Source organism: Lepisosteus oculatus, chromosome 4 (genome assembly GCF_040954835.1).
Source record: "Lepisosteus oculatus isolate fLepOcu1 chromosome 4, fLepOcu1.hap2, whole genome shotgun sequence".
Classification (NCBI taxonomy): Eukaryota; Metazoa; Chordata; class Actinopteri; order Semionotiformes; family Lepisosteidae; genus Lepisosteus; species Lepisosteus oculatus.
This window is the reverse complement of record NC_090699.1, coordinates 55,924,567-55,936,985: the sequence shown is the minus strand read 5'-3', so window position 1 is coordinate 55,936,985 and position 12,419 is coordinate 55,924,567. Positions and strand designations below refer to the sequence as shown.

General features: G+C 38.8%; 1 protein-coding gene across 3 annotated transcripts in view; it reads right to left on the bottom strand.

The window, feature by feature from the left end:
- LOC102698078 (NUAK family SNF1-like kinase 1) overlaps positions 1 to 12,419 on the bottom strand; it is a 39,842-nt gene that overhangs the window by 12,632 nt on the left and 14,791 nt on the right. For all 3 annotated transcript variants that reach the window (XM_015347948.2, XM_015347949.2, XM_015347950.2), the window contains exons 3-4: positions 4,960 to 5,080; positions 3,743 to 3,894 (exon numbers count right to left, since the gene is read on the bottom strand). In XM_015347948.2, the coding sequence (XP_015203434.2) occupies positions 3,743 to 3,894; positions 4,960 to 5,080 (273 nt within the window). The remainder of the gene's footprint in view (positions 1 to 3,742; positions 3,895 to 4,959; positions 5,081 to 12,419) is intronic.

Below are 12,419 nucleotides of genomic sequence, written 5' to 3'. Positions count from 1 at the left end.
GCTGTATAAAGAGCCAGATCCCAGCATATCTGAGTTTGCACTGCATAGGAAAGAGACCACCAGAATTAAGGAGATATTGTCTGGAGAAAAAGATCATGTGTGAGCAGTATATACTGGTGTATGCATGAGTTTATCTTTGTGCCTGCAAAGCATCATTCAAGAGACTTGTAAAAATGTAAACACATCGATTTTAGTTATCCAGGTCCTTATGTACAGTATGATTAGAACAATACCCCTTTAATCTTTTACAACATTTCATTTCTAGTATTCTGTACAAATATTTTCTTTTCCCCTTTTTATTGTATTTGATACAACTTTCAGTTACAATTAACATTTCAGACGAGATAACTCAGCAGAATAAATAAAGCTGCTTTTTTTCCTTATTTCATAAAACCGGAGCACTAATGGGATGAATTGTATTGTACTAACAAATATGGAACTGTTTACATATGAGGTTTTGTCTGTAATAGTATTTGGCCAGACTACAAAAAACACCATCCTTTGATTCAATGATTCTGAGTATTGTGATTGGCTATCGCAGCCATGAATGGGACAGATAGAGCCAAGCTGATGGTCAAAGGTCAGTATAGGAGGGTGGCTTGATTGCCGGTAGCTTTAATAATCCTGGGTGAATATAAATGGATCTGGCATTTTCCCATGAATAACCTTTAACTGAAAGGCACTCTTTTGCTGAGGAATTACAATGTGAACAAAAGCAGATCAGCATTGGCTTGGCTTTTGAGTTTCCTACAGAGAGAATTTGCAGCTATACCCTGGCACTTGTGATAGAGCCTCTAATGTCCATCCATGGTTCCTGTCTTGAATTCAGGTCTCACCTCTTTGGGTGCAGTACAAAAAAAATGTGCTGCACCCTTGGTGCCTTTGCACCAGGTGAAAGACAGGACTGAAGGCATAGACATTTATCAAGGCATTAGCCAAATAAAAATGCGCATTAGCAAAAGTGATCATAGATTTTTCACGTTTTTGTTTTGTTTTTCACATGTACAATACAAATTGAGATTTTGTGATAGACATTGCCCACTTTCTAGTAGCTCCTGAATGTCATTTTAAGAGAAAACAGAAGAAGCAGTTTAACCATAAATAATAAGTCACAGTGCCACATAAGGGTCAGTTCTGGGTGGAAGCCTACCTACAAGCATTAAGATTTAAAGACCAAAACTAAGTTTCAAAGTATGGCATATAAGGGATTTTCTTCTCTATGTAAAATTACACACCATTCAGATTAAGAGGGCTCTGAGATTTGTTGAGAAACACTGGTGACTGCTTGTTCTCAGAAAGGTTTTCTCTCCTTTTGCCTTGAACTACTGTCAGGTGATTTCTGCTCCCTGAAAGGGATCTTTTCCTTTTGTCAAGTCTTCCGTTCACTGTTGTGATATGACAGAGACGCCATAGGTCAGAGGTTTAGTTTACTACAGAACAATTAAAACAGAACATTTTCTGCATTTAGATGGGGAAAACTCATGGATTCATGTTGACGTGCTTGGAAATGTCATTCTTCCATGACATTCCCTCCTTCCACCCCACAGCTCCCTGCCTCATTCTGCATTAACAGGAGGAAGGATCTGACAGTCACATTAACAGAGTTTATAACAAAAGTTCGGGAGGGATGATAACAACCAAGTTCAATCAGACGCAGCCGTCAGTAATTAGCAATTGCTCCTGACAATCCATTCTTCTCCCAAAAGCTATAAATACAATACCTACAAGACCCCTATCTCTCTCTCTTGCATGTCTCTTGCATCCCACCTCCACCCCATCTCCATCTCTGCAGCTACCCCTTTTGCTCCCTGCATGGAGGTCCTGGCCTCCTTGTCCTATGGCCGGGAGGTCAGCCCTACGCCAAGCGGGTTAATCCACAATTTAACTCTATGACGCTTTCATCCTGGGTGTTTGTCATTCCTCGTGAATTACTGATGGGTTGTCGTGCTCCTCAGAAAGGATTGTCACGCCGATAAAGCTCACTACCGAAATTACACTTCTTCTCTTTTTTAATTAGCGTTTAACAGAACTACAGAATTTAAAATACTGAAGAACAAGTGGATGAAGTCCACACATTTCATGGGTGCTGGAAAACAGATGTATTTGAAGGATAAGAGAAGGAAAAGCAGATTAGCTAACACATTAGAATCTAGAACCTCCTTCTGGGACATTAATTAAATACAAATTTGGCATATTTCTTGCATACAGTTTAACCAACATTTCTTTTTCCAAAACGTAGCTCTCCTTCAAACTGAGGATTAGTATTCCAAAGTTAAGAAGCTTAGAATGGGATTTTGTTTCCCCACATAAAACACAGACGTTGTAGAAGGATTTCAGAAAACAAAAATAACATTTCAATATGTTATAAATGAAATAACTATAAAATGTTAATATTTTAACTTTGCCCATATAGTTCAAGGCTTAGTGTATATCACTAATTCAACTGTGGTCACATTTTTAAAAATGTTGCAGGAACTTGCTCAAGCTGTTTTAGTTTTAAAATTTCAGCCATAAATTATAACAAAGAAAATAGGTTAATCATTTAAGACTTAATACTCATACTGAAACAGTGGCATTCCTACACATACATTTTTTAAAAGACAAATTATGAAGGTGTATTTCTCGGCACTGTGAAGCATTAACCTAATATGAGCTCACTTCTGCTGTGAAACTGTAATCCAATCCAGATGGTAGCTTTTCAATGATTTCAGTACAAAACTCCTTCTTAGCTGACAATTTGGTCCTCCATATTTTTTCTTTATATTTAAAAAGAATGGTCACAAAGCTAATTCCAAAAAAGAGAGAGATTATTTCTCCAAAAGATGTCACAAATACACTGTCACAAGCTACCAAAGTACCATGCTCCCTCATTTGATGTTCCTCAAGGTGAGGTCCTTTAGTAGACTGTAAAAAGACTGAAAAAGAACTGCTTTTCTGTACAGTCAAGAAATGCCATTAAGTTACTCTGGCAGAATCAATAAACAAATATTTTGGACCACGTACCGTAATAGTTTCAATAGATGTGACTTTCCAATTGAAGCCTAAGTAACATAATAACAGGTACAAGACCGTGGCTGAGTAGTAAAGTCTGTAGTTGAAATCCGAGATTCTGGAGTGTTCTTTTTTAATCGCAATCAGAACAAAGAGATACGAGCATCTTGCTGCTGGATGGCACTCTTTAAGATCCTTACCAGAGCTGAAATATTCTGTACAAACCTTCTCATTTTCTTTTTTTCCTCTCTTTCTTCGTCTCTTAAACTTATTAATAGAATCGTATAGCCATCTCCTAATTTATCAGAAGGCATGTTTAATATTTTGCCCTGTAATCTGGGGAGAAATAATACATGGCAAAACACATAACAGTTCACAACAAGCAAAACTAGTCTGTTCATCACACAGTTACAATTCCTATTGTTCGCACATTTTTAACTCAACCCCAAGTTAGTGTCGTTTTGAGCTAGCACCCCCAAACAGGTGTTAAAAGTCATCTTAAAGCAGTGGCTTAACTGCTGATTAAATGTGCTTTCTTTAAGATGAGGATTAGTTTTTAAATGAGAGATCCAGGGTGTGGAAAGTGTTGCGAACAGATGGGGAAACGAGGTTCCCTTCCCAATGCCAGTTAATGGGATTTTTAAAAATATACTTTTTCATCTGTCAATTAAACAATAAGCTTAACAAGCAAGTCCTCCCACAAACTCCTGGCCTTTTCTCCAGCTCAGAAGGGAGGCTTGTGGGAGCTCACCTTGTGACAGTAGTGCACAGCTGAGGTGACCTGCCTGAAGATGTGGCGAGCCTTTGTTTCAGGGAGTTTGCGCCGGTTGCTGACATAGTCGTACAGCTCACCCCGACTGGCATACTCCATCACAATCACAATCTTGTCCCTGTTTTCGAACACTGCAGAGGCACAGAAAACCACTGTCATCGCCCCCTCCCGCCTCCTGCAACACTTATGTTAGCAGAATACGGAAAAGAGTCTGAAAGAAGCAGCTTAGGCTATCTTTATTTTTCTATCTGTTCAATGCCCAAGGATGAGTCTTCTAAGCATTTTCTGCCGCAAGGCCTGACTTGATAGTGTTTCGCGTATAATTAATAGCAATCCACAAATGGAATGAAGACTGCAGTTTTCCCATAAAACTTCAAACGGGATGGAGCCTGTCATCTGTCTGAAAGGTGTAGCATTCTTTTGGAGAGATCATACTGTACATGTTTTATTTGAAACCTGTACCAGCTGTTTATCTTTGGGTAGACTCCTGGAGCAACTGACATTTTTTCCACAATATTTCTCTTTGATTTCTTTTTCTTATTGAAGTCCAAACTGAATTCTTATCTGAATATCACATACCTTCCAACACTAAATCAGAAACTCCTAGCAGCTTTTATCCTTTCAAATCTCCATGGACTGTGATCAACTATGTGAAAATAATGATTGAGCCAGACACGGCTATAGTCATGTTTCAGAAGACTCATCAGAGGTAATTTAAATTTCTACACAACTATTTTAGCATAACTCCTCATAGTGTGATGCAGCAATTAAAAAATGTAAAGGATTAAATATACATTCATAATCTGATGACTACTAAACAAAAAGCAAATTATGAATGCCTGATGATGAAATATATTTGATGTTCCACAACATAGTTCTCTTTTTCTATTTATAAGATATTCAATTATTGTAACTTGATCTGAAATATTATTCTCCATATGTTCTTTATTATACAACATTTCATGAACATTAAAGGCTAATTCCTTACTGAAAAGAAGAAAAAAGAAACACTTTTCAGCTGTTGAGCCTTCCTCAGGTGAACATTTAGGCTCAACAGCCAAAATATAGTGTTTCTTTGTTATATTTTTCAGCAAGAAGTTAACCTTTACCTGTTCCTTTGCAGACATATCCTCAGGTCAGACATCATTCGTTCAATCATGTCTTATAGAGAATGGCGTTCCCTAGCCTGCACTGACCTTCATAAATGCAGATGATGTTGGGATGTTTCAGGGAGGATATGATCTCGATCTCTCTCTGAATGTGCACGCGGTCCAGGTCATCAGTGATGCGCTCCTTCCGGATGGACTTAATGGCCACCTAGAATCAAACATCAGGAGCAATGAAACACGGACACTGTGCACTATCTATTTCTAACTTTGAACATAAGATTTTAACGTTGCATACAATTACTGATGCAAGTAAAGAAATATCTCAACTTATGTTCTACACTTACAGTAACAGATGAAAATGCATTGAGAAATGCTGTTGGAGAGTGGATGACTTTCAGCACAGAAATATATGTTTTCTATCTAGGGGTTAGATTTTGTGCAGTTCGTATTTTTATTTTGCCACACTGCTAATCTTTAGTGATTGATGTTCACACTCTGAGTTTCCTGTGCAATAATATCAAGCAGCACTGTGGACAGGGTCTTGCTACCCTGGGCAATCACTGCCAAAGTGCTTCCATCTGCTCTATTAAACATCCTGTTTTATTTTAATTAGAACATCCATGGGCAATTCAGGCAATGCAAGCCATTATTGCCCAATGTACAATAGTTTTAAAATTAACTACAGTACAATGATAACTTCTACTCTAAAAATAATTTTTGGAGCGTACAGTGTATGTAGGCTGCCCAAAATCTGAGTGTCCCACAGAAATACAACTGTAATTCAGTCAAGAACTGACATTCCTCCTTCTGTATATTACTGTGGGAGAGGGAGTATTTATACTCTGTACTGAAATGAACTCCTGAAAGTCCGCTTGTTGGAGATTTCGGTAACTATTTAAAATAGAACATCAACAGTGGTGATTTAATTCTGGGAACCTTCTTTGTTTAAGCAGGGCCTTTCAAATATCTTGAGTGGGAATGAGATAACATCAAACTCATCATAATTAGGGCAATATTTTTTGCGTTGTACAAATGCGCTATGGAAAAAACAACTACAACCTGACTCATGCTTTTCTGGTTAAAATTCCAAGGCTCTCATTTGACAGTTATGAAGAGCGTAAGAGAAACTGCTGGTTATGGAACAACTGAGACAGAGGCTGAAAGCAGATCGATCCATCCTATAATCTTCTAATGCTTTCCTGCCAAGTGAGGTGTAAAGAAGAGTATCAATGACTGGATCATCTGCCATTCCTGAAGAGAGACAGTCCAGTTTGCCTTATAAAAAGGAAAGAGCTTCAGAATTACAGTATGTACAATGAACAGTACCTATTGTTTTGGTTACTCTGTTAATCAGTACCAGAACTAAATATCAATTTAGAAAGAAATTAACTATAGCACTGGTTACATCTTTAGAGGACAGATTCACTTTCACTGCCCATTCTCTGGTCATCCCACACTAATGTCAAGGACAACCATCTTCAACTCCCTATTTGGCTTAAGAGCAAATGTCTCAGGCTCAAGTCCTATTTGTTTTTGATCACCATCACCCTCACACAGCCTGGACCGTAGCTACACTTTGTAGTTCATACTAAATGGAGAAAGGTTTATAAAGTAAAGCCAGTAAACCATGGAAACATGGTATGTAATGTTATGTAAAAAGATGAACTATAAAGATCAAGATTACATAGGTATTAAGAAAATAAAAAAAAACTCATTCAGGTGATAAAAGAGGTCTAAAGCCAAGTTGACTTTTTTCAGATTGAAAATGCAGCTCCGGTGCTGTAAGATGTGTGTATAGACAGAACCCCCTCGCCAGCTGAGGAATGCCAAGGCAGAGGGTGGCTTTCCTTCTGCCCGCGGAGACACTGAGCTCCATTCAGCCCACACTGGGAGAGCACACTCTGGTCATTGTTCTCCAAAGAGCTCCTTGACGTCACGCCTCGGCCATCTGTCCCTCAGAGTCTCAGCACCTGATATGAGACTGCAGAGTGACTGCACAGCTAGCCTCCAGACACATACACACACAGGCTAGTCCAGAAAGCCTGGTACCCGCTAATTCTAAATCAGACATATGCCATGTGCCCATTCTGTACCCACATGCTACAGTAGCTCCTTCATGTAACTCTGCTTCTCTATTAAACCTTCCAGTGGCAGTTAATCAAGGGAAACAATGTGGTTTTGCTTGCAGTTTTAGCAACACAATTTTTGCGGCTATTGATTTTTGTTTCTGTCTAATCTGGTGCCACACATACAGTATGACATTTCTTAAAGATGCTTTAGTGTTTTTTTAGGTCACTGGGATCTCATTTTAATTTCATTTCTTGCTTGTGGCTCATCGTCTTACATGGTTTGTATGAGCCCATTGTTGTTTTAGAACCTGAGTGCACTCTACAAAGCAAAAGATTCACAGCTGCAGTAATTTGTATCTAGGTTATTTTGAGGCACACATAACAGCAACCGATCCATTTGCGCAACCTGGTGATGTTGTTAGCAAATGTACAAGTAGTTACCTGGCTTTCTTAGTGTTCCCACTCACAACTCATAACCTTGCTGAGATCCGTGCAGTGTATCCTACGAGCCAGTTTGTAATGTTATGCTATCAGTAATTTATTTTTAGTATACATATCAGAAAATGTCCATGCCTGACACCGCACACAATGTAACTCAATGAGTTGAGGCATGTCGCAGAGCTGATACCACTATCAGTAAATGGGTGATAAGAACAGACGCCTGTTTCCTTTCACTTTCTCACTGATGTGGTTCCTATGGTTATTATCAATGCTCTGCAAGTTACAGGGGTTTGAGAGTCTAAGTCAATTTGCAGCACATTTCCTGTGGGACCTGCAGAATCGTTTGCTATTTTAGTCTCTGAGAGTCTGGGTCTGAAAGTCTTAGGAATGGGGAACGGGGCAAACTGTACAACTGTACAAGGTTAGGCTGCAGAAAAGGGCTTGAGCTTTGCGGATTCAGTTTACCAGGGCATAATCTGGGAGCGGGGCGAGATGATGTAAAAAATGGCAATGCCCATTTAGGAAGTCAGAGGCACAAACCAAGGTGTAGCCAAGCCAATGTCGAAGAGAATTAAGAAATACTGTGACAGCATTTGCGAATAAGGACGGAGAACCATTCTAATAAAAGTTTAATGTAGTGCAAGTAGGTAGCTGCATCAGCATGCGTAGGCTGCAAAGGAACAAGTGAAGGTTTATTCCATGCTGAAAAGAGAAGAAAGGAAACACATTTTGGCTGTGGAGCCTCCTTCGGATGTGAGGTTTATAGTTTAAATGTCACAGAGGTAACTAATCTGTACAGTGTTTAATGGTCTTTGGCTGTCTAACATCAGTGTTACGTTTTTAGTTTCCTGTTGATGATAATGGTCTACGTTTGAATTCAAAGAATGAGGTCTTATACACTTTTCACTTCTTGGATGACACTAGGCTTCAGTAAAAAAAAAAAATTACAATCACCCTGTGAGTTTACCTAGCAATCAAAACAGTATTCTTGTATTTGAAGTAAGATTTGTTCTTCCTTTATCCACCATTTAAAAAAAAGAGAGCTCTACAATCATACAATCTGTGAAGAGATCCTTTGCTCTTGTCTTGTCGACCGAGAGAGTAGTGATATCAGAAAGACAATGTCTCCGCCTAATCTCTGCAAGGGCCTGTGAGGGTGAGGACATAGAGAAAGGAAATGACCTGCTGGCTCCTCTCTCCAGGGTGTCCTTGCATCTTCATGTGTAAAGACAGCTAATTGAGGCTTAAGGACTAAAGAAAAAAAGGGTAAAAAAATAACAATTTCCCAACATTTTGCTAATGTGGGCTTCAATATGCATTTATTCTTATTACAATAGCATGCAAAACCTAGTTAATTTTCATCATGAACACATGTGGCAGAGCTTCAGAACCCTGCAATCAAAATATCTTTTAAATCATCGAGTGCCTAAGATCTGGACTTTTGCCCAGCTACTGTGCTCAAGCAATTAGACCTATAAAGCACAGGATATTTCACTAACTATTTCTCTGTCTTGACATACTGTAGGGCCCCTACAGTTAGTTAAATGTTTTACCAATTTCCAAGGTGTTTGCTATAAACTGGGCACATTTCTTAAATAAGACTTTGGCTTTTCAGTTCATTTTCTGTGAAGAGAGTGAATGGTGTGTAAAGATAGGAGATGTGGCATCTTAACAGCCAAAGACAGGAGAAATCTAATTGCTTTGAGGTACTTCCTGAATAGCTTGTCACTTCCTGACTCTTGAACAAACAGCCGCACTCAAGTCATTTCAGAGAACTGCTGCACCTTCTGTAACCTCAGAACAGAAGGAAAGAATACACCCCTCTGCAGAGACAAAGCTGTGCATGGCTGCAAACAATTGTTCGGCTTTTGTAATGTGGTTAAAAAACAAAATAAGATTTGGAGTATGCTTACTTCATATTTGAATGACTCTGACATTGTCTTCTGAATTGTCTGTATTTCATAAATATTTTATGACATTTGTATCCTATTGCAGAGAACTACTCTCAGGACAGAAAGATACATAACGTATCAATAAAGGATTAACTCCAGCATTTGAACCTCTAGAAATTCAACAGGTTGAATTGCTCTCTACCACACACTGTCAAATAGCATGATCTGAGATTTTACAACTAAGCCTCAGTCTATGTCTAAGGGATTTATTGTAGACTGTCCTCTATTCAAATCTCCAAGTGCTAGTTCTGATTTGTATTGACTGGGCCGGCACAGAGTGTACTGTCAGACTCCGGATTCAGACTGAAACAACTAAGATTTTCAGTGAGTGCCCAAATAAGTAAGTCAAGGAGTATCCTTAAATTCATCATGCTAAAAAAGCTAGTAACCCTGCCCTATGAAGTTTGAACTCTTTTTGAAAGCACTGGGAACACCATGACACCATGTGTCTTATGGTACATAATACATATGTACCATGTATGTATTGTATACCGCATACTCCTTATCTCTATGTATCACAAGCCTGTATTGAGTATTTATGGAGTGCCACTGTAACATTTTAGTCTTTCACAGTGCAGCCTCCCAATGCAGCTAAACTAAACCCAAAGAAAGACAATCAGCAGAGACTCTTTCCCTTCAGAGATCAAGAGTTCAGCTCTGAAGAGAAAGTTCTAGTTCAGCCAGTTTATAGCTATCTCCTGTGCTACCTATTAGTTGGTCCACAGATGACAGTTTTTTGTTTTAAAAGTCTGTAACATACATTAAACAGAAGTGCACTAGCAGACAACTTTCTAGTTTTACAGTTTTGTGATCGCTGCACAGCCTCAGCCTGTGTTTCTACAAGTGCCCAGACCAATATATTCTATCTTGAGACTGAACCCTCAGTCCTATTCTGAGGATCTGGGTCACAGCTTTCCCTTCAGCCACACTGTTTACAGCCAATTAGACTGTTATAATCTTTAACTGACCCCCTGCTTCCCTTGAAAAAAAAATTTTTCACTGGTTTCCAAAAGTGTCTCACCCATGTGAAATAGCACTGTCAGAGATTGAAAAAAATGTAAATTGCCTGACTCTTGAAAATAGTTCCAAGAGTACAGTACAGTATTTCAGCCTTAAAGTATCAAAGCTAATGACTGTGAATGGGGTAATAAATATTTTCTGTCATACTGGGTTTAGGTAGAATCTTGAGGTGCTCTTATTAGTTTTCATTAGGATTTTATTGAAATGTAATAAAATTACTTTATGTGTTTTATATGCTGAAGAAGCTCTGAAAAAAACAGTTTTGTAACGGAAGTTCCCACAGTGGGAACAGAAAGTGTGAATTTGCATGATGTGACTAGGAAAGATTTTAAAATTCACAGCAGGGAAGGACAAACAACTAAAAAAGGAATGTTCCATTCTGGGGTCAGTTGTTCAGGTGTCTCAAGACCTGTACTTCTCATTCTGTGTAATGAAAAAATATATTTGGACTTTTTGGAATTTTTCAAAAGCATTAGATTTCAGACAATATCATACCTTTGGATAAAGAGTGCTTTCTGTCTAATCCCTACTGGATGTTTGTAGAAGATTTCTTTCTTTCTGAGAGCTGCAATACCTTATTGCTCCCCTCAAGCCTTTCTGCAAACCTCTCTCACCACTCACCAGGTTGGGAGTCCTGGCCGGTAGCCAGACTTTTCCAACAACAATCTGGAATTTCATCTCTCACAGGAGTTCCAGTCATAGCTTGCATTTAGTTTCCAAAAATAAAGTGAGTTTTGTTTGCAAAAATTCTAGGTATGCTCCAATTTTGTCCTAATGTTTAGGAATCTGTGGCTAGTTGTAATGCTGGCACCAGGAGGTCAGGAGCTAATCACATTGTCACAACACTTTCACCTCCTCGCACCCCTTCTCAACAAAAAGAATTTGTGAAATAGTTCTTAAATGCATGCTTTGCTGCTCTGTGGTTAATAATCAATCTTTTTCATTTTCTCAATATCACCTTGTAGGAGAACTGGAGAACACCAAAACATACAGTATGTGTGCCTACAGTAGGTAATCTATTACTTATCACAAACCAGTAAAAATAAACAGAAATACATGCCTTTTACATCTTTTTTCCAATGAAAGGGGATACAGGAAATACTCAGTCTAATTTCAGATAATTCCAGCATAAACTGATTAGAGTTTTGCCCTAATAATAGGATCGGATTAGGAGAGTGGAAATTAATTCAACAGAATTATGTATCAGAACGGAACAAATATATTGATAACTGGAATTAACTGACCTGATTTGCAAAAACTCCCAAATAACTGATGTTTTATATAAGGCACCAGACTTCAACGTAGAAATTTGGAAATAGAGCCATTGACTTTCCACTAGTCTGTTTTGAGAGTAGAAACACTGTGGTCTTTTTTACAGTGTACTGCCCGAGTCTTCAGCAGTAAGGTCATTCAGTCCTGCTAGATTCCTTCTGTGATAACCTGTCTGAGCACCTACAGTAGTACTGCTGCTTTGGAGCAGGAGAATCCTGGAACACCTAAGGGCTTGTATAAGTCTCTCAGCTCTCCCTTGTGAGTTTTGATCTTATTCACCAGAGAGACACTTCAACACTAGGTGCAGAACAAGTGGAAATTAATGAGATCCAGTGGAATAATTCACAGATGCCAGTCAATGAAGAAAACACCCCACCTTGAGACCCAGTGAGGGGTAAGAGACAGTACGTTCCCATGGTCGTTTCAAAAACAATCCTGTCATCTCAAACTCCTGTACAGTGATGTCTGACTTCCTATCTGAAATGCATGTTACAATACAAAACATCTAGATTTTTAGGAGGTGCCAGAAGATTTTTTTTTTCTCAACTGGGATGGGCAAACTCTGACCAGAGACCGACATCAAGTCCACTCAAACTGAAATGCACAGCCAGAAACACTCAACTGCACTCAACTGATATCTGATTTGTTCTAGAACAGCAATTACTGCTTATGTAATACGGATGACAATACGTATTACAAACCTTAATCCTATTTATCGAGTGGAACATACTGTAAGTGGCCACTTGTGAGCAATTGCATCCAGCTGCATCTAGCATCTCAGCAGGCTGAGTCA